Raw genomic sequence first — 26,183 nt, forward strand, 5'->3', positions numbered from 1 at the left:
CACTGTCCCAGAATTCGCTTACTAACTAAATTTCATCAGCAGTCCATGGGCAGGCAAATCCACAGTCATGGCAACAAATGTTATGATTCCAGTACAGAGAATAAACATTATAGGCTACATTAAACAAAATAAAAAACACTTTCTATTTAAAGCATTACATCATACAAAGCATGATTGGTTAATGGTCACGTAATTGGTTATGTTTCTGACATGATTCTGAGGTCTTTGTATTTTATAGAAACAAAATCAATAGCCTATGGAGGACATGTTTCAATAAATTCTCCTTTACTTTGATTTCAACAACACTGACAGTAGTAGTTGTAAAAAAAAAATGCAGGTTTTTAAAAAGGAAGAGTGCTGAAATACCCAGACCAGATGGGGAATTCTGAACAAAGGAAGTGTTCTTGAATGTCCTGACAACTGCTAATAAAGTATCTTAGTGGACCAGGGGCCCAGAGTTGAAAGCTGACAGAAATGATGTACAACAACATGAATGTAAAGCAAGGTAATGCTAAAATAAACCAGCAGAATCTCAGAATGGATCAGGGGGGAAAACTGACAATGTATACAGTGGCTTGCACAAGTTTACATACCCATGCTCAAGTTGACTAAAAAGAGTAATAAAAAAAGCATATTTTGGAAATTGATCTTAATGGCTTAATTAAAAAAATTAGGAAAAATCCAACCTTTAAAATACACCAATTTTCTTTGTGAATGAATACTGTATCGTAAATAAATAAATGTTCTTCCTTAAAATACAGGGGGTATAAGTATACGGCATTAAGATCAATTTCCAAAAGATGTTTTTTTATTTCTCTTTTTAGTCAACTTTAGCATGGGTGTGTAAACTTATGCAAGCCACTGTATCGTGATTTTTAAGTGCATTTCCACTTGTATTTCTCCATGTTCAACAACAGGACAATCCGTTCTCACCAGCAGCTTGGTAAACAGCATGTTGAGGTTGGCCTCTAGCTTCTCCATGTCTCCACAGAACGGACTCATCTCAGCCAGCAGCTTCAGCACCTACACACACAAACAGACACAGCTTAGCAGATCCCCTCACAGTGTAAAGTGCATTGCTAATGAGAAACAGTGTTGCGTGGTGCAGACTAATGACCCATTAACAACATGCAGTTGGCTGACACCTCTGACAGGTGGCTGCCATGCTGACTTTGTTTACTACTACAACCGCTCACCAAATGTCAGACATTAGGAGTATCGACCTCACACCAGTGGCCATATTCATTAGGGCTCTAAGGAATGGAAGTGCTGATTTAGGTTGAATGGAGGCCAGTCAGAGGCGCAAATCAGACAGGTAGCAAATTCAAAACACTTTGTCGTTATAGTTGAGCACCATAGTTGCTAAATTCATCCACAATTGAACCAGTGTTAAAAAAGTGAATTAATAGTTGCAACCCACCCTTTTTGCACTTAAATCCAACATAAAATGGGGGAATTGTACTCGGTAAAAGTCAAATTTATGACGCGACTGACCATAGGTACAGACTTCAAATTTTAAAACACACTAAAGGACCATGGGAATTCACAAGTCTACTTTTAGATCTGACTTGTGTGATAAATAAATATAAAAGCAAGACTTTACCTCCAATTGAATGTCCAGCTCAGCCACAGGACTTGTCAGGGAACTGAGGTTGGGCAGGACGTGTTCACAGAAGTAGGTTACAAAACGTGTGGAATGGACATTTTTCTGCAAGAGAGGAGAACACCATGATTAATTCACACAAAAAGTAAAAAAAGTTATTTGTCATGACTGTATGCAAACATGATGAATACATGTAAAAACAGACAATGTCTGTCTGTAGAGTAGCAACGATTTGTCGATTAATTGATTATTCGATCGACAGAAAATGTAATCCTTTAATTCCCCTTTAATCAGGGTTCTTGCATGTTTTAGTAAGTCAAATGTAAGACCTTTTTAAGACATTTTAAGACCATAAAGAAAAAACGGGTACTTGTAACTAGGGTTGGGTATCGTTTGGGTTTTTTCCTGATACCGGTGCTAAAACAATACTTTTAAAACGGTGCCGGTGCCTGAACCGATACTTTCGGTACCCAACCCTACTTGTAACCAACAGCGGAAATCGCGGTGATCTAGCCATGTCTCGTTAAAAGTACACTTTTCCATTTTCCACACGTAGGCCTAGCCGAACTTTAACAAACTCTGAGGAGACGCAGACGTTATTTCGAGGGCAGGTACTGCGTTTTATCACCGCGTACGTACCAACACCAATACCCCCCAGAAAGAACTACAACACACCGAACCAATGTTCTGAGGGCAGCGTTGTGCTGGTTTTGTTACAGAGCACAGACTCTAGAGCTCCGCTTTGTAGGTTACGACTAGATACTTTTTCTTTCTGCGGCCAGCATTTCTGGAAATCAACGAGAGTAAAACCTTTTTTAGACCTGACTAAATGAAATTTAAGACCTCGGATGAAAATCTGGCCGTTTTTTAAGACGTTTTAAGGCCTTCAATTTAAAGTTCAGAATTTTAGACTTTTTAAGACCCCACGGGACCCCTGTTTAATGCAAATACGCCAAACATTCTCTGGCTGGAGCTTCTTTGCTCATAATAGTTAACTGAATATGTTTGCATCAAGCGATTCGAAGACGCAACTTTGTGCTTATAAAACTGACATTTACACCAGTTTTTAGACCAAGCCATCAATCGAAACAAATTACAGTGGTTAGTTACAGCCCTTAACACTAGCACCGCCAGCCCCGACGCCCAAGAGCGTCTGTATCCTTTTGTTTGGCTGATGGGCCATAAACACATCATCCCTCTACATCTCTATAGCAGCTGACACACAGCCACCTCCCACTATTCACAGCCAGATTGTCTAACAGCTTGAACCCACAAAAAACTGGTGAACTCTTAGCGGTGTAAAATGTGCTATTTCGTATCCATTTTTAGAATCACGCTGCCACTCAATGCAGTAATAGTCCTGTGACTGTCATTTGCGCTATATGTTGTTCAGTTCAGCACAAACTAAATCTTGGAGGTTTCTGTAGCAACAACTGCAAAAAAAATCTATTTGGATGTATCTGATACTGTTATGAGTTGTAAGTAGCGTAAAACATAAAAATGGTATAAACAAATGCTGAAACATTGTAATCAATTTCAGCATTTTTATTTTGGCAAGTAAACTAAATGGTTAATATAATCACGGTGCAAATGATAAGTCTAGTTTTTCACATTTTGCCTAAAAAAAGAACAACTATAACTTCCCTCAGCATTTATATTTTCAGTCAACACACAACTTGCCATATGATCGCGCACATCCACACCAACCTATAAAAATAATACAATTTAGAAACATTAGTTAGTGTTTAAATGAGTCACATAAATGACATTCCTAATATTATATAGTGCACATACGGGACTCCCGTGTCGGGACACAACTTTTATAGTCAGAAAGTGTGCTTACTCCCATTCATTGCCTCAATGCACTGTATGGCCAATATGCAAATGTGTTAATTCAGCTGCAGAAGAGAGGGCAGAGGAGAGTACCAACGTTAATGGGTGCTGCTCCTGGCAACTGAAAAGGGTGTTTTTGTGAAAAACAACACCAAAAACCCGTTTATTTTGGTTTTCTAAGCGTTTTTCTATCATTATGATGAATTATGTGCAATAACAATCACGGAGCAATTTACATTTTTTAATCACAAGGCCCAAAGGCTATGGTTCTGGCGGTTCTAGTGTTAACTGTTTGTCGTGTTTTAATCAGTGAACATGGTTGAGGTAAAGTTTATTGGTTGTACTCACAGAGAAGAGGGGCAAGGCCTGGCGCGTGCACTGCAGCAGGCGGTCAACAGTGTCAGGATCGGCTGGGTTGAGGGCCTGCTCCAGGAAAGCCTGCTCAACCACCAGCTCCACAAGCTGCTGCCGCCCATTTACTGTCTGCAGCACCCGCAGGCCAGACACTACACGCATCAACAGCACAAACTCCTCTCCCGTCACATCCTCCAGCACCTGAGAAGGAAGAAGAGAAAACAAACCCTTTATGAACAAGATGTGTCTTGCCTGTTTTTACACAGGCCAACATCCACCTCCATCTAACATAGTGTTCACATAAGTCAGTTAGAGTTAAAGAAAAGACACAAGGCAAAAGCTCATCTCCACTTTTTAAATGGTTACTAACCCCATTAAATCATATCGATTATACTACAAATTCACAAATCCGTTTCACTAATTAACAAAATAAATGCATGCAATGTTTAAGAACAGAAAATAAGTTTCAGACTGCACCTACATAGTCAGCAAAATTACCATCTAAAGCAGCAGTTTTAACACACCCTGATTCCAGTACAACAGACGCTGTGATGGGGTGTGATACAATTACCTTTGTTACATTCAAACTGACACAGCAAAATATCACTCATATATGATCAAAGAACACTAATCAAATCTGCACTACATGTTAACCTTCTTCGTCTCTGCAAAGACGTAGTCCTCCACCTCCTTTGTCATGACGTCCTCTGGCAGGGTCTTCAGTTTGGTTGAAAGAAACTTGATGGCCCTTTCCCGCACTATGTCTTCTCCCTGAAGGATCTGAGAGAAGAGGCCTCCGAGAGTACCTGGACGATAAAAGACAGCAGCAGACGGGATTGTGTCAATGCAAGTGAATAATTACAAACTCAAGAGGATAACCCCAATCGGAACTAGGGATGCAACAATCGTGAAATACACAGCAAGTTGATTTGATATCTCATGTTTACAAAACAGTACAATCAGAACATTTGTGAAGACATACAGGATTAAATAATATTCTGGTCCCAGTCCTAAATATTTTGAGGGGTTATTTCCAAAAATAAAAAGCATCCTTCAGATCTAGAATAGACTCAACTGGCAGATATACTGGCTGAGATAGATGAATGGTGATGTTAGTAGGGGCAATTTACACAGGCAGCTGTAAATGACATCCTTTGTTTCACATGGCCAATGAGACAGCCCTTAAAACACAGGTTACGACAAACCATCTCATCTCAACAAGCAAAAAGAAATCTCAATCTGGGATATAAGTATGCTCAAGAAGCACGAGTAAGAAAGTTATTTTTCACAGTGTCCCCTTTAAGAACAGCTCTGAACTGGGCTGAATAATTGACAAGCATACAAGAGCATTATTTTGGCTAAACAGTGCGGGAAAGCAACACTTACCTTTAGCATCTATCTTGAAGATAGCAATAAGTGATGCATTCACTTGGTTGAACTCTGCTGTATCATCTGAAAGCACAAAAATACAGATTCATCAGTAGTCATTCAAGATTTCTGTTTAAGATGAGCAAAAAAAAATGATCAAGAGACAAATATGCTGTTGGGACTGACAAGCAAATCTGATTTCCAGGATATCAAAGAAATTATACTAACTGAAAAACGGGTTATGATATTCACGATGGATCATAGCCATGCAAGTAAAACAAACAACATGGCTGTGTTTAGAGTATAAATACACAAAAAGGGACATCAAAGTCTCCAGTACCTGTCTGAAGGAGCTGGGTGAGAATATCCGCAACTCTGAGGATGTTCTCGCCAGTTGCAAACCGCGGAAGCTCCTTGATGGCCTGCCGTCGGATCTGGATAAAAACAAGCACACATAAAGACAGAGAGATTGATATGGTGGAATAAAATTCCAATTGTGAAATCAATCAAGCGAGAAACCTCACATCAACTTGGGAATATGAGGTACCCATGCACAGCGGTGTCCTTTAATACTTACCGACACATCCTCATCTTCACAAAGATCAAGCTGGGCATTAATGGCTGAATCGGCCAGTTCTGGAAAGCTGCTGAAGAATTTGGGAATAAACTGTGCTGCCAGGCGCTTCTCCTTCGGGCCACCCTTCACGCCATCCAAGATTACTTGGTAGGCATCTTTGTGCTGAAGAATAAAAGAGAGTACATCATAAACTTGTACAAGATATACAACAGTGGCATTACATTACAATTCATACTGAACCTCACTCTCTCTCTATATATATATATATATATATATATATATATATATATATATATATATATATATATGTTCCAGATTGGAAGTGCTTTGGTCCAAAGCACACTGTTTTGCAGCACTCACTGGTGGTGCAAACAGCTGAACCTTTTGACCCCCTGTACTACTAGAGTTACTACAGTGAAATAGGAATGCTCTGAAACTAGTCTGTTTATGACTTGATGCAGCTATGCCTGGTTTTTCAAATAAGGTGGTATTCCTCAGCCTATGAAAACAGTTGTATGATGTCCAATGTGGTTCTGGGTAAGCTTTCTAAAGTCTGAGAAAATAAGCCTGGTGGTGCCATCCAGGCTATAATTGGGAGACTAGAAATTGATCAAATGGTTTTGTGCAGGGTGTGCAAAAGCCCTAATGTGCTCGACCTAAAAAAAAAAAAAAAAAAAAAACAGTCAAAAGTTTCTATCAATATCCAGAGAACCATAGTCATGAATGAGAAGTTACGTTAAGTGAGAAAATAGCCGTTTGGTTGACTTAAAAATAATGAATGTCGAGTTAGTACCGCCTATCGTAAGGGTCGCTATGGGGAGGCCATTAACATTAGCATGATCACTACTTTAGCTAGCTACAGTTAGCCTAGCACGCACACAACAATGTTATGTATCTTACAACAAAGTTTACAGATGTAAAATAAGGTAATGCGGTAAAGAAACAAAGTTCTCGGCTAAATAATGCTTTTAAATGAACAAGTAGGCTTTTATTTACCGGGCTGAGGTTATCCTTAGCATCAGCAAGGACCCCGTAGCTCCGATAGAGATCCTCGATAGTGACCGCCATCAGCGTGCGTCCGCTCACAGATAAGACCGCCGATAAAACCACACAAGAAAACCCCTTTCTGGTCGCTTTTTGCTCCGTTTCAGACGACTGTAGCTCCAACAACACCGTATTATCGGGATATATATTCTTCGGAAAGGGGACGGGCAAGTGAAATTTCGAGAAGCCCGTGAATGAATACCCCCCCACAGTCTGCCTTCCCGCAATCTCTAGTGTGCAAGCTAAAATGCTACGGAACAATGAGTAGAACGCATGCGCATGTGCGGCGAATCGCGTGAAGACTCACAACACACGTGACCGCTAGTGTACGCCGAACTGGTACGCAGCGTACGCAGTAAAACCAACCTCTTTACAGACCATGAGTAAAACCAAACCCAGGTAAAACCACAAGTTTTGTTAGTATGTTCAAATGACATAAACACATGAAAGGGCGCTTATATTGACAGAACGGATTAGGAGAACGGGTGGTCCTACTTGTTAGATGCACTACTTTTATTTTTGTAGGATGTCTTTACAACACACACACACACACATTTAACTGCAACAGTTTTCAACAACGTCTCCAAGCATACCATATATTCCATGTCCACTGGTGCCAGAGTCAGGTACATTGTCTGTTGACGAATTTACCTCTTCACCTTCACTTGATAATATATGACATATTGTATGTTATACACAGTAATATGACCCGAGTAAAATCTGACTATGAGTACTGTATTTAACCTCTGATCGCAAATGATTACAAAAAAAAGATACATCAAAACAGAAAGTCAGTGCAAACACTTTAATTGAACTAATTAGTCGCAACAATTCTGTACAAGCAATTTCCTTTTCCAATAAAATGTTTGTGGCATAAAATTAATGTTGAAACACAGGAAGTTCCAGATCCAAAAAATGTGAAAGGTGGTTTCACAGGAACCTGATTCCTGCTCCAAACTGGACCCCGTCACATATCCTGCATGTAACAGAGAAAATTTGTTGAAATCAATAGCAAAGCAAACCAAGAATCAGTTTATTTCCAGTGCATGTTAAGGACACTATGCATGGGACATGTGTCTCTTGAAAGTGTTTATCTACATGATTGTACAGAAAAGATTTTCTCAATATTTACTAAGCAACATGCACATACAGTAAATACACAACTTTCACACATGTAAACAGATGTGACATTTACACTGCATGAGTTGAAGTCATCCACCTGTACAGCCTGTGGTTTTTTGGTCTATGCTGGTCTTTTCTAACTAAATCATTTATCTTCTGTTTGCAGGGAGAGCTATTGGACATAAAGTTTACCCAGTGTGCCTTAAATGTCTTTAAAGTAAGTCAAATAGGTGCAATTCCAAATCTTACCTAAAACTAGCTACCCTTATCAGCCCTACCTGTCTCCACTCTGGACTCCCATGGGAATGCAGTAATTCAGCTCCAGTCTGGCAATGTTTCCCAAACGCAGCACAATGCCCAGTCCATATGACCAACGGATGCTTTCTGCCAGTTTCTTCAAATGTGCTTTTGGCCCCTCACCTGAGTAAAAACAAAAGGGCATCTGCAAAAAATCCTTTCTAATAGAATTGAGTCATTAATGTCAAGGTCTGTTCCATACAACATTAACCTTTAACAGTTATTTGAGGTGCTTGTTCTGTTTCCAACTACTCACCATAGTTAAGGTTACAAAGGTTTCCGGCATTGAGGAAGAAGTGTGTTCTGAAGAGATCACCAAAGCCCCCCTTGCCTGGTCTGAAGGGTAGAGGGGTGTAAAGGTGGAGGCCTCCAGCCCAGTAGCCCTCTCCTCCCAGGTAGTCACCTGCCATATCAGTAATTCCAGCAAACAACATTTTCAATTAACCATCAAACTTCAGTCTGGTTACCAAGCAACTCAGCCAAGTTAATGTCTCACCTTCACTCTGTGGGCCCAAACTGTACATACTGAATCCCCTGATACTGGTGGGGCCACCAAGATAGAACCTAGAAGGTTGACAAAGACACATAAAACATACAATATGTAATACAGTTATGAGCTTTCTGTGAATACAGAAAGAACCCTACAGTTAATTGTGTTTTAAAAATGTTTAATTTAGTTTGCACAATTGCAGCATTTTGCGTCAAAAACTTCACTCCTAAGTCATAGCTCGGTCAAATCTGAACACACATCCATGATACACATATGTTTAGAATCAACGTGATTTACACTTTTCAAGGACATATATAATATCTGCATGTCCATCGCAAATAAACATATATATATATATATATATATATATATCTACTTAGAAATCACTGAAAAAAAGACACTCCTTCAGAACTTGCCTGAGAATGATCACGTTTTTAAGCATTCTTCAGCATTAAAGTAGTGATAGTTGTCTAGGCATTAGGATTGGACATCGTGAACCGATTCCTACTTGAAATCATTTCAAAAATTACAATTCCAGTAGAATCGTTACTTTATTGGAATCGTTTGGAACCGTTTAGAGGATTTGGTTTCAAATCCGATCATCGCTTCCCAATTTCCGAAGCGGCCGGGCGCTTGTTGCGTTGCAGCCTTGGAGCACAGTAAGCAGCGTTCTAGTGTGGCTTTATTTTACATTGAAAAAGCCCGGTAAAACTGCAAACCACCATTCAATCAAAATAAAACTTTCCTCTTATTTGTGAAAATAGACATGTGACCCGTGACCCAACTCCACCCCTCAAAGAATCGGAATCGAGAATCGATAAGAACCGGAATTGAAAGGAAGAATCGGAATTGGAATCAGAATTGTTCAAATCCAAACGATGCCCAACCCTACGAGGCATCCATGGGTACATTGCAAACAGGAACTGCCAATAGATAATTTGAAATACTTTTAATGGTGCCAATTTGCCAAAATGAAAACAAAATATAGGCGGGGAAAAAACAGTCTTAAGCTGTCTCAAGTCAAGACTTCAAAAACCCCTGGTCTTGTGGATAATGGTAATAGGGTGGTGCATTGTATTTCTGTACCTGTCTGCTATGCTTGTTGGCTTGTCACCAATGGGCAGGAGCAAACCACCCCACAATGAGGCAGAAAGGACCTGGAGGAATAAGTCAAAGGGTTTAGTCACAACAATCTAACAAAGAAGTGCGTGAAGTTGTTGATTTTTTTAACATAAAAATGTATTCCTGGCTAAAGAAGGACTACACCAAGGTTTTTTGGAAAGAAGTCTGTTGGTCATTTAGTTTAGTTTTCTGCTAACAGACCGTTCTCACAAAAGCCTGAGTATATTACTCAAATTCTTTACTACCATTCTTTACTTTGGCCCGGTAAAACTGCTTAAAGTTTAACTGCATTAAGTGTCTTTTGATGAGACTATTTGCTAAATGGCTGAAATGTCAAATGTAGAATCTCACCGAGTCCCACAAGAGTGTTTTGTTGAGCTGGATCTCAAAGTCCTCCTTCAGGAAACTGGCGTCTCCTCCAGTGTAACCAGCAAGTTCCTACACAACCACAACACAAAACGTCAACCTGGTGCACAAGATCAGTCATATTGTTTTCAAATAGCATTTGAAAAAAGCTCTGGATTAGTGTTAAACAGAAAACCTGATGGATCTTCAACAGGCCACCTTTCCTGGGAAGGATGGAGGAGTTTCTGGTGTCGATGACCATAGAATGCTGAAAAACAAAATGCCACCGTTCTCAAAACTACTGCTAAAAATGTGTTCACTAATAAAGTGTCTTTTTGGATATTCAGTCTTTTTGCACTATTCAACATTCCAACAATTCATATCCACTGTTCAATATCCCCCACGCAATGTTATCGGAATGTGTTGTGCAAACATTTTTGAAAACCCTGACTAAAGCACTGAATACCAGCTTGCCATTAATTCTCTGACAGCAGACTACATTAAACTCAACAGCTATTTTAAAGCCCATGCTAAAATCTTTAATGTAAAATAAGAGACAAATACCGAAAGTGAGGACTTTAGGGAATGGCCACTCTCCTCCCGGACGGCAAATGAGGCAGTGCGAGCCAAACAGCCCAGCTCTCTCCACACTCCCTCCCACTTCAGGGTTTGGTTGGTCTTCCACACAGGGAACTGTGGGTGGTAAATTGGTAATAAGACACCAGTTTATTACTTTTGTTTGTACAGATCTCATGCAGTAAATGAGCATACATTGTTTGTAACATAGCAACTGTTTTTCTGTCTCCTTAAAACATATGGAAAACAATGGCTCTGTGACATCTCAAAGAAGTCCAAACTTTTAGTTTCTAAGGAACAAAACTCAGCAGAACTGGACTTTCTGATGGAACCGGTCTCTTTTTTGATGCCTTCTATTATGACTCTTTTCAGCTCATTTTGTTGAACAAAACCTTAATGTGTTAATTAACTTCATCCATGTGCAAGGAGGCAAGATCATTTGTCTTGCAAACAACAGAAGAGGCAAATAAATAGAAACAAGTATTTACGCTCAGTTCTCCAGAGATGCCTCGATCCGTCTCCCTCAGTGAACTCCATGGAAACTGACCTGTTACTTTGTACACATTGAGTGAGATGCTTGAAGTGAAAAAAAGAGAAGAAGATATGTCAATACCCTGCTGCTAGGATTCCTTTGTGATTACAAAATATACCCATCTATAGTTACTGCATATATCGCTCAGGCATTTACTTGCTCACTGATGGACCCAAATCTAAAGCTAAAGTATCAGGAGAGTCATCTTATCTATCTAATGCCCAACTTCAACCACCCTGCAAAACTGAACTGCAGAACTTATAGCAAAAGAATAAGCCTGTGTAAACATAAACCATGTATCAAGGTGATTAGATTTATTTTATGAAGCTGCTCATATCTTACTTGCGTTCAAAGTTTCCTGGTTGGGGTTTGAAGAAGGACAGGCCGTATGATGTCTCTTTGGTTCCGTAGGAGAACTGAAAGGTCATTTTCTCTGCTCGACCTAATGCATTGGGTAACTTCAGGCCTAGTACCTGAAATTAAAGCAGGTAAGGTTTTGTATTTAGAGGCAACCAAACTAATAAAAAAAATAGATTAGATAGAAATTTAACTCAATCTGTCTGAAAAAGTAAATGCATAAAAAAAAAAAGCAAACAGACATATAGATGTGGGTCAAAGTCAAATAACTTAATCACAATGAAATATCTCAGTGCTACAAACTAAAGTTGAAGTCAACATTGGAAATTATCTTTACAGGAAGATATTGCTAAACCAGTGTGTTTAAGCCAGTGTAGTATGACACTATAATTGGATCCAAGAAAGGAGGTGGCCTTTCAGGAAGCACTCACCATGCTTCCTTCGTTGTTTCCAACCATGGTGTTGTAGCTGCCGGTCATCCGTCTCAGCTCGGTGACTTCAAACGTCACATCGAGGCCGTTAGGAAGAGCATCCTCACCTAAGGAAAACAAAGAAAAAGAAAACACACAAAATGTCAACAATAATTTCATGTTTGGTTTAAAACAGTGAGACAGAACACAGAAAAGGCATCATTAGAATTTGTACATTTGTTAAGAAAGTCCATATGTGTAATCATAAGACCGTGCAGTGATTGACAAGTACCTCGTGACGTGTCAATAACAACTTCAACTTTTCTGAAAATACCGAGACGAAGCAGCTTCCGTCGGGCTTCATGGGACTTTCGCATCACCTGCACAACAAATTGAACCATGTGTTGATGCCAGTAATGGCTACTCACAAGCATCGATTGGTACAGCTGTATCAACATGCACCTACATCAATCAAGTTCCTTGCCCGGAAAACTTCTGCGATTTCATAAGTCAACAGGTCCTCCTTGGTTCTTCCGAGCCCATCTATGTGCACTCGTTGAACTACAACCTTAAGAAACAAGAAGGGACAGATAACTTTATGAACATTTGGAACACCCATAAAAATACATTATATTAATGTTATGAAGAAAAAAAAACACTCATTAGCCAAATATTATGATACAGTTTCTCCCTTCAATAAAATGTCCACTAATACTGCAGTTTCCTGGCATTTCGGGTTGTGTTTTAGATTTATTTGGTATGGATATGAGGCAGGGACTCACTTACTACTATGCTGGCAAAGCACAAACCTAGTGTGGAGAAAGGTGGTTTGGCAATATGTCCTAGTGAGAGAGACTGATGTAATTACTGCCTGAAACAAAACAAATCTTACATCCTTGTTTTCAAGAACTTCTTGCTTTGGCTCGTGCTCAATCCCGGGAGCCTCGATATCGTCAGGTTGAACTCCTAGCTCTGGCCCTCGCATGGGCAGAGGGTCCAGGCTCTGCAACACAAAATATGAGGGAAATATATATTATCACAATCAGAGTTTTACCATGGTTTACCAATCAAATAAATAGAAGGGGGGAGGGGAGGGACAATGACACAAAGAGGAGTTTAAATTCTATAATCACACACATTATACATGTTTGGTGTCTAAGTATTCTCCACTAACCCACTAGGGCTGCAACTAACAAATATTTTTTTACTATCGCTGATTATTTTCTAGATTAATTAATGAATCACTTGGTCTATACAATGTTTGTTTTTTAAAGTAAAAAAAAAGTGTCTATCACAGTTTCCCACAGTCCAAGATGATGTCTTGTTTACTGTTCGACCATAAGACCAAAACCCAAAGATATTCAGTTTACAACTATATAAAACAGAGAAAAGCAGCAAATCATCACATTGGAGAAGCTGGAACCAGATAATGATTGACATTTTTGCTTAGATGAAGTTTATATGACTACTCAATAATAATAGTTATTCTAAAATAGTTGCTGACTTGTTTTCTGTCATTGACTAAACGATTAATTGTTTAGATCTACACCACACCATAAAGCCCGGTGGTCGGTTAGTGTGCTGACTGCAGCAAGACTACAGTGAGCGGAGGAGCCACTAGCACCTTTCCTTACTGTCAATGATTTGTATCTAAATATACAGCAAGCAGAGTCTTTACGTTTAATTGTGGAGTTAAAAACTAACTAGCAGAGGATGACCTCGGTGTTATCGCAGAGCTGAATGCCTGAGCCATGTTGGACCTTGTTGAATGTACAGTATAGGCCTTTTCTTGTAGAACAGTAGCCGCTGTGTCAGATAACTAAATGAACACAAGGAGAGGTCAAAGTCCTAGCTAACACGTTCAGGGGACTTTTCCTTACCCTGGCGTGGACGGTGCCCATGCTGAGCTCCACAGGGCGCTGTCCCAGTAAATATGAAATCAAATTTGCGTGGTAAAAGTCTAATATAATCTACAAGTAACAGGAGAATAAGGCGACGAGGCTCCGTATGAGGAGGCGGCCATGTCACTTACTGACCACGCCTTCTCTGACTGGTGCACATTCAATACATCAACGCTGCGAAATGTTTAAAAATAATGCTGTTATTGTTATTATTACCAATACTACTGATGATGATGATGATGATGATGATAACATGTTTAACATTACATTGAAATTTGAAATTCAGATAGCGACTGCCAAAGATCCTGTCATATTTTAAAATGTCTTAGCCTGGTGAGGTTAATTTATTTATTTATTGAAATATAGGCCTACATTAAAAGCTGAGTTTTTGCAATAGGCACTGCTAATTATAAACAAAAGCACAAATAAAAGAATAAGACTCATGTTTTTTGTTTGGCTTTTATATAATAGAAGATACAGACTCAAAACCACTCCAACTTTCGGTTGACATTTATGGGTTGGATGGCAATATGGATTTATTACTACATACAGTATACTGTAGGAGAAAATGTATATGTATTTGCAAGAGTGTATATTATTTTTTTTATATACACTGTATTCATAATCATGTTTCAGGCAAGGTCATGGTGAGGAGTAAACCAAAGTATTGTCTTGTTAGGTGAAGATATACAGTATAATATATATATATATATATATATATATATATATATATATATATTCTATGAGACATTGTTAAACTGTCCAAGTATTTTGTTTTATTTCAATAAGAGTAGAAAGGGAAATATTTCAGAACTGGGAGGCTGAGTTGGGATGTAGACTTAGGATGCACAATACCTGTTGTACTCTGTTATCCTATACTTCTCTAAGAGCTCTTAATAAACAGTTGTACCTCATCACATATTGCACCTTGATGTGGTGATATTTCTTAAGTGCATAGGAACCTTAAGTTTTTAGAAGAAATTCCTCAAAAATATACCGTCAACTTTAGTGTAAAAAGGCTGGCGAATACTTGAATGAAAACTACCTGAATCAGAATACATATTAACATTAAAAGTTTAATAACAATACTTACATAAAATGTGCTCATTTTACAACATAAGACCCAGTCCCAATGAAAATTTCCAAATGCATATCAACATTATATCATGTATTAAATAACACATCAGCTGAATGGAAGAAAACATCAAACATAAGTTCACAGTTGTTCATATGTTGCTGAGCATCTCTGCAGGCCTTGAATCCTGTAACAACAAAATTAGACAAAATGTACTTTTATGGTATGGTGAATTTTAAAATGCTGGTGAATATTGCCTGTCATGTTGTTTCGATTTTACAAGCTGCTCTTACGCTTCTGTTTTGAAGGTTTCATGGGATATTCTGTCTTCATTTACACCTTCGGGACATTCATTAATGTTTTTTATGCCCAGTGTGGTCAGCGCTGTGGGGGAAAGGCTCTGTGAGAAGTTGTTTTATTTAAAAGTGTCATTATTCTGAAAAAAGATTCCTTAGATGATTTTAAATGTTGCTGTATGAAGCAATAATTGGGTGAATTAAAAGTATATAGGCTACTAAACTGAATTAAAACCTGATAAATATCTTGGGTGAACTTAGAATTATGTTGCTTATATAAACAGTTACATATTGAAAGTGTTGATCTCTCTCTCTCTGCCCAAGAAAGCCTAATATAGTGTATATACATGTCCTATGCTTACCCTGCTTGTATTGGGCAAAAGTGATGTATTTTTGATTAGCGGGGTCCAGTATCCCGAAGACTGCATCCAGGTTGGAGTTGTTGAACAGATTCGGCCCTTTCACACCATTCTGCTGAGACATCTTCAGCTGTTCCAGCTGCTCAACGAGAAACTCTCTGGGATTCTCTGAATAAAAGAATAAACCACAATAAATTGTTTCTGGTAATAAAGGTTCAATTATTGAACACCTTTGGGAAAGTTTGCAGCAACCAAATAACAACAATATCAACAGAATACAACTGAACAATAACTATAAATATATAACAATGCAAAACTGATATTTTATTTACATACACAAAACTTTGTAGACAATCTACCACTTGGGTATGTTCAAGGGAAGAACAGAATATTTGGGCAGGAACAGTTTTAAGTAACTTAGTAACATTGAACTGTGAGCCACATCACAGCAAAAGTCCTTTTTCAAATCACATTTAGGTTACTATAGGCAATAACCTAGCTATATGTGTTTATGGTTATTATGTAAGATATGTTTATTACAGTGTATTAGCTAACCTATCTTTTTTTATTATCTAGCAACAGAAGGGTCAATCCGAATCCAGCACAGATACAGTTAAAAAAGGCATAATTAGAGACTGAAAAGCTAACAAAAAACTTTAAACGTGTTATAATTTGAGTTAGTTAGCTAGCTTGCTAGCTATTGCAAAACCTAGCTAGTGTTTTTAGCAGAGGATGTTAGGTCCGTTGTGTCTACAACAGAGACAAAATAAGCTCTAACTAACCAGGTCTGTAAAAGAAGAGCATGCTGGTCAGGTTTTCCATGAGCTCGAAAATTTTGTGTTTCTCGAGATAATCAGCGGCGTCTTTCTCTCTCTGCGTCGCCATCTTTTCCAATTCACTTTTGATTGAACTTGTTGCCATGATACGCAAACACCGCGCGCGCGCACACGCACGTACGCTTGCACTCTCTCACACACACACACACACACACACACACACACACACACACACACACACACACACGCTAGTACTTGTAAGGTCACTCAATGACATGATACGTCCAGCCAGTCTACCCAGTCTACCCCTACCATCACAATTACAAGCCTAACCCCAACCCTTATGTTAACCTAAAACTAAACGTAGTCACACACAGTAAAGGTTACAGTAGGGCAGATTTCAAATCACCTCTTGTCATGTCAAATAAATACTGAAAAATAACCATTACAAGTTCCTAAAGCTAAATGTGATGTTTTGACTTAGCTTTTTTGTCTGACCAACAGTCCAAAACCCCCAAACAATTAATTTAGAACAATATAATACAGGGAGAAACAAAACACACATTTTAGAAGCTGAAAATGATTAATTTTGCAAGTTTGTCAGTATTTCCATAGAGAGCACCGACATCTACTGCAAAGTAATGGACAAAGGTTTAGTACATTTTTATTTCAAATTAATTTTGTCTGCTAGCGAACAACCAAAATATATACATTTGAATTAAATTGAATTATTTAATGACCTTAGCAGTTCCCATGTGTTCATGGAACGTTCTTTTACATATTTCATCACTCGGTCTGAAAATGCAAACACATTCAAAAGGGATGAAGAGATATAAGATGAGGTGTATTAACAACTGTTGTATAAACCAAATTATCTTGTTTCAGAGAAGATCCTTATCCGAGCAGCCAGACGCCAACAGTGTGGCATTTCAATCCACTCCTGTTTGCTCCATTAGAAGAAACCATCAAACACAGAAAATATCCATTTGCAGATGTCCCTGAAATGACTTTACTCCAGGCAAGTGGCAGCCGGAAAAATTGGCCAAAGTCTGCTTGATAGATAGATATAGATAGGGTGTCCATCGCAGGAAGTAAATGTCTTATCAGTCTGCCTTCTGTTCAGCTTTAAGCTGCTGTAACGCAGCAGCAGCTTCTTCTCTGACTTTGTAGCCCAGCAGATCTGTCTGAAGCTCCCCAGGCTTTGGTGGGATCTCTGGTATACTCTGAAATATTAAACAGCAGCAACGACTGTTACACACTGAAAAACTGGGCCTGTTTGGTTGGGTGGTGTTGTATTTATTTTTTACTTTTAGCGATCTAAAACATCAACTGTAAAAGTCTGGCTTTAATGTCACTGGTGTTTTCTGGGACCACTTCTGACATCTGACACAGTAGTGTTTGATAAATTAAAGCAAATTGGTTTAAAAAACCTGACTGGTTCCTCCGTACCATATATAGAGTATGTATGACTATAAACCCATCTTTGAGTAAAAGTAACACTTTTTACACCCGCCTTGTGGTGGCTGTCAAATTGCATTATAGGAAATGTAGGAAAATACTAACACATACGTGTTGCTATACAGTATAGCTGGAAAATACTAAAGCTGTATAACAACACATACTATCCTATATGTTATAAAAGTAGCACTACACAGCGAGAGACAGCTGCACAGTATGTACATCAGTGGTGCAAGATGTCTTGTATTTTCTTTTCAAAAACCTGATGATGATTTTCATAATAATTTTAATGCATCTGAATACTTTGCAGACTTGTTTATTGATTTCATCTAGAAATCACAGCCAGGCCAATGTGAAAAAATGGTTAATTGTGTCCCTCACCAGATCAGGTAGGTAGTACTGGTGGACGACCTGTGCTCCTGCAAACATTGCCAGCATACTGGCACTTAACATCCTCAGGTACCGAGGCCAAGATACACCAGCTGGCATCTTCACACACTTCCTCAATCTGGGGGGAAATAGGAAGACATTAGTAAATGATTTAAAATTATATGCCGCATTTAATCATTTGTCTGCTCCCCTTTTGAGGGCTATTCCTCATATAATTAGACAGTATGATTAACCACATCCACCACAAATACTGGTATCCTGTATGGGTATGCCTTACCATTAGGGTTTCTAGCTAAGTATAGTTCACCATTTTAATATCAGGCATGTACACATTTCAAACATGTACTGTATATGGCTAACCACCTGCACAGTGAATCCAGTGACAAGAAAGCTAATGTTGTTAGCCCCGACGATACAGTTAACGTTACCAGGGGTAAAAGTTTGAAATACAGAAAATGGGGACAGAGCAAATATACAAAAAAATAACATATAGCGATTCTAGTAAGACCTTACCTTGTTTATTTCACTGTGACTTAAATTAAAGGCAGCAATGTAAAACTAATTCCCACCATCGTAAACCCAAGTGCCTGTCATTGGGACTTACAAGCAGGAGAAGCAGGTCATGCTGCAGCTGTTAAGCTAGCTAACACGGAGATAATATAGGTAAAGCGAGCTCGCACTCTGCCTCTATTTAGTGATACCACAAAGGTTAAGATTCTGTTCCCTGTCTCCTGTTTGTGCATTCGTGTGCTTCGCTTTTTTGAATTCATTGGTTGGGGTGGATTGTAATTGCTTTTTAAGATTGAATAAAACTTTCTATTCCACCATTTTGAAGCTGATTATTGATGTAGGCTAGCTATCTTAGATCTAACATTAGCTTCTTCTTTTTTGCTAGCCACATACAGTGCTGTGTATGTCTTTTTAACTCACATTGTTGTGCCAATTTAGGAAGTTGAAGAGGGACGTTGAAAAAAAGAGTAAATAATACCCTGGATAATCTTTAGGGTTCGGATATGGGTTTTCACCATTTGTGTGTATTTTGAATTGGTCCTGTTCAGAGTCTGAGTTTTTACTGTGGAGTGCTGCGCTTTACGAAAACACAATCTTTGGCTGCTGTGTTCGTCGACGTAAATTCGTGCTGGTGCACTGCTTTCATGTATACGTGATTTGCCGCCATCTAGAGGTATTTCATATGAACTCATACCGTCTGTGTACCATGCAATATAACCCCCGTGTCTGTTTTATAATGTTTGAATTAACAAATAATCTGTACTGCTTTATTTAGTATTGTAACGGCCGGCAGGATGCCGTTGTGTTCTGCTCTGCAGTGCAAAGGATCATGGGACTATGTTATTAACGGTCCCTGTCCTAGCTAGTTTAAGTGTTTAAGATGTTCTGTTAGTGTTTTCGTTATGCATTTATGTTACCTGGGTTTTAGTCTTGATTTAGTGTTCATGATTATTTACATTTGTTGGGTTACCATGACTGAGACACTGGAGTAAGGTTGATGACGTATGTGTATCGAGTGAGTTTAGAGCATGAATAAACTACCTTAGATTTATCAATATCTAGCTCTCTGACTACATCCACGTAGCTCGCTACAGTGTTTGACGATCGTTGGTTGTAATAGTGTGCAGTACGCCTCCTAACCAAAGGGTGGCGGTAAGCCTTCACTCATCCTGCGCAAAAGCGTTTTGAGCGTTTAAATGGTCTTTGTTTTGGGAGGATTCCCAGCCCCCCGTCTCCTTATTTGAAAACTAAAGAAAAAATGTATGACAGGTATGTTAGTTTGCTCATATACCCTTATGTTTTGTTAATGTAGAGGTCACTTGCGGTTTGAAGACAGCGGGGCTCACTGTTAGCAAAGCCTTCCATCTTCCTGTAACGTTAGCAGCGTCCATCCGTCTTCTTTGTGCCAGCAATGTACCGTATGTGCTATAATCTCCACATAGCTCACATCTCCAGTTTGTATTGATGCATTTGGCAGCAGAATGAATGTTAATTTATTCAAATAAGTCAACAGTTAAGATGGAAGAAAACCAGTATACATCATTGACGGTTCCTACGGATTATTTTCAGCAGTGGTGAGTTGGTGTTGGAGGTGGCAGGGTCATGGGAAACTTCTCATGTTATCTCCCTGACGTCTTCATTTTCATGCATGAGATGAAGAAAAATAAACAGCATTTGATGCACGACATCATACATACCTGTATACTTTACATTTAGGCTTGTAGCAAGTGATAGTGTAATCATTAATGATAATAACCATGTAATAAAATGGTCATTGAATCTGGAGTACTCTAAATAATTCAGGTATGTAGCAATACATGTAATTAACTGGCAAATGTAATTGTCAGTTAATTTAACAATGTGATGATATTGCGTTATGTGTACTTTGTAGCTGGTTTGACACATTTACGGATTTAAGGGTATATCCTAAAATTTAAAAATTTAGACATGCTACTACACTATCCAGCAGTTATTAAACCATCACTTGCTAAAGGCTTCATAAATACACCTGCAGTGGCTCTTACTCGGCCTATTTGCCAATTGTATAATGGGCATGGCTGTAAAAGAAATCTTCACTCACATGTCTGACCTGTAGTTGTTTTCATATTGATCATAGTCACAATGTTTTTGGAAGTCCTATCAGTTGTTTGTATCTTCATATCTTCATTCTATTCTGGTCAGTCTTACCTGAGCGCACAACAAAGTTGGTGTTAAAGACTGTTTGTGGGTGCAATGTGTGAGTGTTTCTATGGCTCTAGGTTCTATGCTCAAAACCAACCAAACGCAATAAAGCGATGAAAAATACTTTCAGAGCTTGACTTACATACTCTAAACTGAATGAAATGTAGAGAATACAAACAGGTGTATATCAGCGCATGTATGTTTGTAAGTATTGTGTGTTGTAAGTTTGACATACCCACTTCTTCAGGCACCCCCATTGAGCACCAGACATCATTTCTCCTTTCTTGCTGTGTCTGGGTCCTGTTTCTACTTTTTCCCTTCTCTCTTTAACCTTCTTCTTCCTCCTCCTCCTCCTCTCTACTTCTCTCATGCAACCTCTCTTTTCTAGGTACCAGTCCAGCCAGCAGCACCCCGAGGCGCAGTATGTGATGCCATATCACAACACGGGCCATTACACAGAAGGTCCCAGAGATGAGCTTGTCATGGCCGAGCTGTCTGTCCACCGCGAACCACCTGTTTACCAAGAACCTTTTTACCAGAACTATAACCCCCCGGCCCAAAATCACTACCAGGAGCTGACCTACCAGCCAAACGTCAGGGAGCAGCAGCAGCAGCAGCAGCAGCAGCAGCAGCAGCAGCAGCAGCAGCAGCAGCAGCAGCAGCAGCAGCATCATCCTGCACACCTGCACCACCCTCAGCACCAACATACAATACAGCAGCAGGAGCCGAGTGTTCAGCACCAACCTCAGCCTGCTGGTCCACCTCAAGGTATGGGATAGATCAAAGTCATTTCCCCCCACACCAAAAACTGTTTTTTTTAAGTACGTTTTTAGTATTTTAGTATAGTAACATCTACAACATGTTCCTCCTCTCTCCGTGCTAGTTGTGACACCGGTGAAGAAGAAGAGAGGTCGGCCTCCTAAGCAGCAGGCGGAGGAGGGCAAGACACAGGAGGAGGAGAATGAGATTGAGGCGGCAAAAAAAGCCAAGAGGGCTCTCAACCGCTTCAACGGCATGTCAGTGGCTGAGGTTATGGCCAAAACCCTGCCAGACGTTATATCCTACAATCTTGACATTTTGATAGTGAGTTATGTACTGGAGACCTATTAAGAATTAATGTATTTGTTTATTTGAATAAGTAGTGAATTGGTGCCAGTTATACAAAAAAAGATGTAAAGACAGTGTGTCTATTTGGCAAGGTTTCAGTCACAAAAAACTGTAATTTTCAGGTCTGTTGCCATGGTAACACCTTCATGTTTCTCCTCAGATTGGAATTAACCCAGGACTATTGTCAGCCTTCAAAGGACGCCATTATCCAAACCCAGGAAACCATTTCTGTATGTTGAAATTCAATTTCATTGCTGACTTCAGGGAATACACGCCAACACTTATCTTAAAAGCATCAGGCTGAATTACAAAGACATTTTCTAAAGTAATGTAACTTTTTATTTTGTGCAGCCATATAAATGGTGTCTTGGGTTTGAATATTTCACTCTATATATAAGTGACGTAGCTTCAGCGTTTCACCGCAACAATCAGACAACAGAATGCACATAATGCTTGAAACTTGTACCATATCGAAAGATGTTTTTTTTTTTATATATATATATATATATATATATATATATATATATATATATATATATATATATATAACTTGGAAGTTTTGAAGTGGTCATTGAAAGGGAATATCAACATTTAAGGGGTCTGTAGAAAATGAATGAATGCCATTTTAAAATGTATTATCAATGGAGGTTTTTGCCAGACAGGATTTCAAAGGGCGAGGTTGCTGAAATCAGGGTGCACAATGATTTTTCAAGCTCCCCAAGAACATTTATCACACTGAATATTTATCACTCCAGTATCACTAGAGCACATTGTTTTATATTAAAACATGTTTGTGCTGATGTAGTCCTGAAGATTCAGTGCAGCTACAATGTCTGTAAAGTTCTGTAATTCTGGGTCCAGTGTTTTAAAATGTATTTCATGTGCCTCGATAGCCACTAAGCTAACTAAAATGTCAACTCTTCTTTCCTATCCAGGGAAATGTCTGTTTCTTTCTGGTCTAACTGACGAGCAGCTCAACTACATGCATGACCAAAGCCTGCCAGAGAAATATAGCATCGGCTTTACCAACATGGTAGAGAGGACCACACCTGGTAGCAAGGACCTCTCTAGGTGAATACAAAACGACATTCATCTATTAAGCTTATGGAAATGCAGTAATTTTAGTTCACGCCTTCATACAGAATGATTTAACCCTTGTGTTGTCTTTGGGTCAAATTTGACCCATTTTCTAAATGTCTATATCAGAAATATGTTGGTTTTTTTTAACTTCCTAATTTTAATTAACCAAAAATAACATGGATGGATGATCCCATACAACACGCTTCGCAAGTACAACAAAAGATCGGATCTCTGATTTCATTGAATTTGGGGTGCTTTGTTACATTCTTTAGCATTTGAAAAAGAAATTGAAACGTATCGAAACAGTATCCCAACTGAACGTTGACATATACCAGTCTGTGATTATCCTTTCTTTAATATTAAATAGTTCATAATTTTTTAACTCAATGATTAGGTATAATTTCCTATAAATGAGGTTTATTGACCATGAATTCCAAAAATAAGTGTAAAACTAGTAATAAGTTGATGTTAGTGGTTTTTATACATGGTAGTGAAAAGAAGTGTAAAACGGCAACAACAAAAAAGTGCCAAAAACATTGATTAAAGGGACAAAAACGTCGTTGTTTTGACCCGGGAGGACGACAAGTGCATGGTTCAACGGAAGACAACACAAGGGTTAAAGTTAGTGCAACAGTAGACTAAGACTGAATTCTAAGCTCTAATAAGTGAGAACTTTCTGGGTAAAAATCACCACCAATGTAATTTTGTGTGTCACTTGAAACATAGATAATCATTTTCTGGTTGTATGTTTTGTCCCAGTAAGGAGATTCGTGAAGGAGGTCGACAGTTACTTGACAAGCTGCAGAAATACAAACCATTAATAGCAGCTTTTAATGGAAAAGGTACAATTATTAAAACACTTAAAAACTACTTCACTGTGTGAAAGTGTTTAGATGCCTTATTCATACAGCCATTGGGTAAGTTTAACAGTGTATTGACATTTGTTAATTTTGTCAGGTATTTATGAAATCTTCTGCAAAGAAACCTTTGGTGTGAAGGCAAAGAATCTCGACTTTGGTCTACAGCCTTACAAAATCCCAGAAACTGAAACGGTATGTTAAAACAGTACCTGGATTACTCTTAAAATATACTCCACAATACAAACGACAATACTCATAGCAAATTTCATTTTACCTAGGTGTGCTACTTGATGCCGTCATCAAGCCCCCGCTGTGCCCAGTTTCCACGTGCACAGGATAAGGTTCATTTCTACATCAAGCTGAAGGAACTGCGAGACCAGATGAAAGGCCTGGCACCAAGGCCCGAGGTGGAAGAGACACAGTACTTGTTCGATCTGCAGCTAGCTAAAGGTAAACGGTACAATTCCCTTTAGCTGTAGAGTACAGTTGAAACATCAGGTGTTGGATTGCAATTCCTTTTGTGGCTCGTTTGGATACAAAGATATACCTGCTTATTGGGATTTTCCGAAACATAAGCAGGGTACATCTTTGTCATTTTTACAGATATATTATGTTTATGTTTACTGACATATTTATGTCTTAGATGAAGATCTAACACCTTGATGTTGCGTTTGTTCTGCAGAGGATGCTAAGAGGATGGCAATCAAAGAAGAGCAGGTGGATCCAGAGTATGAAAGCTGTAGTGGGCTGCATGGGGATGCAAAGCAAAGCAGCAACTCCTCCAACTAAAAGAAACAGATGAGAGGAGGAGAAACAGGCCTGTCTGCTGTAGCGCACAGGTAGTGTAGTTACCATGTAGTTCTAAATATATTTAGTTGGAACTAGATGGAATTGGACTTAGTTTTAGGTGCATATGCCCTAACTGTAAATAACTCTAAACCACTGTGACTGTTTACCAAAGCAATTCAAAAAGTCTGTTGATTTTCATACAACCATGACACGAAGTGAACCAATGACCTCAACCATACTGGAAGTAAAAATAGATTTGTCAGTCCGAAAAACATTTTAAGGCGCGCACTACATTTTGGCTAACACTGCATGCAGAAAACACCACAGGGCACCTTTTACGTTTACATAATTTGCAGTAAGTGACAGAAAACACATTAAACGTTGCCATGGTCCTTTTTAAAATATCTTTTTGGTGTTTTCTAGAAATAAAATAAATTGCTGAACTATTCCAACATATTGGTTGATGACTTATAAATGCCTTCTGCAAGCAGCACAATCCATCTGTTTGGTTTGTATTGTGGTATCTTGCAGAAATGGACATTGTAGGCCATTCAGCGGACAACATGAAACGGAACCACTGCAGCTGGAGAGGTTCGTTCAACAGAAACCAGATATCAGCTGTACTAGTAGCATGATGCATCAATGAGGGTAAGAAACCCTCTGATGACACCACAAGAAAAGAGGAGTCATACAGTTTCCTGAGGCTTCGCAATGTGACGCACAAGGGAGAAAGTGCCCACAACAGTTACATTTTCTAACTCTCAAACAAACTGTGCATGTTTTTGGTGTTCTTTTTTATCACTATTTATTGCATTTTGTAAGGTACGTGTCCAGTGACTTATTTTTGTATTTTGAAAGAATGACATTTTATGATTTATCAGCTGTATAAAAAGGGAATTGTACTCTGGAATTTCTAATCTGTAATTACAGAGTTATTAAATCTCTTCTAAAGATGGTATGTTTATTGTGTTATTGTTTTTAGCATTCATGTGAAGTTGTTATATATGTATATAACCTGTAACGTAAGGAAACACACACAAGCCCAGAAAGCGTGATTAATGCTTTTTCTTGAGCAGAAAGTCCTATTTTCAGAGCTCCGTGATTCCCAGCAGCTGTTTATTAAATACACTGATGCATAGTTCAAATAAAGCATAGCTGCAGACAAACAACATTTAAAAAGCTAGAAAAAAAACTGTCATCAAAATGTCAATGACACATGGTTTTAATGGATCAATCCATTTTTGTCTGGGTACAATGTGTACAGAGCAACTGCTATTTAAAATACAGATTTAAAGGACACATTCCCTATTTTTGGACCCAGGCAACATTAAAGCGTTTGTTATCCTTTAGATGTAATTATGCGTTGCAATT

The 26,183-nt window shown here is 38.7% G+C and overlaps 5 protein-coding genes across 17 annotated transcripts in view; 1 reads left to right on the forward strand and 4 right to left on the reverse strand.

Annotated features, from left to right (window-relative positions):
* The window catches only part of api5 (apoptosis inhibitor 5), a 14,296-nt gene extending 7,246 nt beyond the window's left edge, over window positions 1-7,050 (reverse strand). For 2 of the 3 annotated variants that reach the window (XM_031295211.2, XM_031295209.2), the window contains exons 1-9: window positions 6,732-7,050; window positions 5,736-5,897; window positions 5,499-5,592; window positions 5,177-5,242; window positions 4,445-4,596; window positions 3,785-3,991; window positions 3,284-3,310; window positions 1,604-1,708; window positions 934-1,023 (exon numbers count right to left, since the gene is read on the reverse strand). In XM_031295211.2, coding sequence (XP_031151071.1) covers window positions 934-1,023; window positions 1,604-1,708; window positions 3,284-3,310; window positions 3,785-3,991; window positions 4,445-4,596; window positions 5,177-5,242; window positions 5,499-5,592; window positions 5,736-5,897; window positions 6,732-6,803 — 975 coding nt within the window. In that variant the 5' untranslated portion in view covers window positions 6,804-7,050. The remainder of the gene's footprint in view (window positions 1-933; window positions 1,024-1,603; window positions 1,709-3,283; window positions 3,311-3,784; window positions 3,992-4,444; window positions 4,597-5,176; window positions 5,243-5,498; window positions 5,593-5,735; window positions 5,898-6,731) is intronic. The other variant, XM_031295210.2, reaches the window with a different exon arrangement.
* A 519-nt stretch (window positions 7,051-7,569) lies between these two features.
* samm50 (SAMM50 sorting and assembly machinery component) lies at window positions 7,570-14,090 on the reverse strand. 3 transcript variants are annotated; one of them, XM_031295213.2, is made up of 15 exons: window positions 13,911-14,090; window positions 12,923-13,033; window positions 12,497-12,598; window positions 12,323-12,410; window positions 12,052-12,158; window positions 11,606-11,736; window positions 11,220-11,307; window positions 10,720-10,848; window positions 10,352-10,423; window positions 10,162-10,248; window positions 9,775-9,845; window positions 8,695-8,762; window positions 8,455-8,601; window positions 8,180-8,321; window positions 7,570-7,755 (listed from the first exon to the last, which is right to left on the reverse strand). In XM_031295213.2, the coding sequence occupies exons 1-15, from the start codon at window positions 13,929-13,931 to the stop codon at window positions 7,710-7,712; spliced, it is 1,410 nt and encodes a 469-aa protein (XP_031151073.1). In that variant the 5' UTR covers window positions 13,932-14,090; the 3' UTR covers window positions 7,570-7,709. The 3 variants fall into 3 exon arrangements, with proteins under 3 accessions (XP_031151073.1, XP_031151072.1, XP_035859003.1); XM_031295212.2 differs by having other exon boundaries at window positions 8,455-8,610; XM_036003110.1 differs by having other exon boundaries at window positions 8,455-8,622.
* A 994-nt stretch (window positions 14,091-15,084) lies between these two features.
* si:dkey-42p14.3 (EF-hand calcium-binding domain-containing protein 10) lies at window positions 15,085-16,619 on the reverse strand. Its single transcript, XM_031295222.2, has 4 exons — window positions 16,444-16,619; window positions 15,665-15,829; window positions 15,300-15,390; window positions 15,085-15,193 (listed from the first exon to the last, which is right to left on the reverse strand). The coding sequence occupies exons 1-4, from the start codon at window positions 16,580-16,582 to the stop codon at window positions 15,148-15,150; spliced, it is 441 nt and encodes a 146-aa protein (XP_031151082.1). The 5' UTR covers window positions 16,583-16,619; the 3' UTR covers window positions 15,085-15,147.
* A 457-nt stretch (window positions 16,620-17,076) lies between these two features.
* c7h12orf73 (chromosome 7 C12orf73 homolog) lies at window positions 17,077-19,238 on the reverse strand. 2 transcript variants are annotated; one of them, XM_036003261.1, is made up of 3 exons: window positions 19,216-19,238; window positions 18,277-18,403; window positions 17,077-17,660 (listed from the first exon to the last, which is right to left on the reverse strand). In XM_036003261.1, exons 2-3 carry the CDS (start codon window positions 18,382-18,384, stop codon window positions 17,541-17,543), a joined length of 228 nt encoding a protein of 75 aa, XP_035859154.1. In that variant the 5' UTR covers window positions 18,385-18,403; window positions 19,216-19,238; the 3' UTR covers window positions 17,077-17,540. The 2 variants fall into 2 exon arrangements, with proteins under 2 accessions (XP_035859154.1, XP_031151085.1); XM_031295225.2 differs by lacking the exon at window positions 19,216-19,238 and adding an exon at window positions 18,799-19,080.
* tdg.2 (thymine DNA glycosylase, tandem duplicate 2) lies at window positions 18,853-25,768 on the forward strand. Of its 8 annotated transcripts, none has more exons than XR_004104238.2 (10): window positions 19,935-20,369; window positions 21,365-21,744; window positions 21,860-22,059; window positions 22,244-22,313; window positions 23,019-23,154; window positions 23,923-24,005; window positions 24,121-24,215; window positions 24,302-24,473; window positions 24,706-24,862; window positions 25,344-25,764. XR_004104238.2 is itself a non-coding variant. In XM_031295217.2 (10 exons), exons 1-10 carry the CDS (start codon window positions 20,281-20,283, stop codon window positions 24,810-24,812), a joined length of 1,287 nt encoding a protein of 428 aa, XP_031151077.2. In that variant the 5' UTR covers window positions 19,935-20,280; the 3' UTR covers window positions 24,813-25,768. The 8 variants fall into 8 exon arrangements, 7 of the variants coding, with proteins under 7 accessions (XP_035859153.1, XP_035859151.1, XP_031151077.2 ...); XM_031295217.2 differs by having other exon boundaries at window positions 21,365-21,602; window positions 21,648-21,744; window positions 24,706-25,768; XM_031295218.2 differs by having other exon boundaries at window positions 21,365-21,599; window positions 21,648-21,744; window positions 24,706-25,768.
* The last annotated feature ends 415 nt before the right edge of the window (window positions 25,769-26,183 follow it).

Source organism: Sander lucioperca, chromosome 7, assembly GCF_008315115.2.
Source record: "Sander lucioperca isolate FBNREF2018 chromosome 7, SLUC_FBN_1.2, whole genome shotgun sequence".
Lineage (NCBI taxonomy): Eukaryota > Metazoa > Chordata > Actinopteri > Perciformes > Percidae > Sander > Sander lucioperca.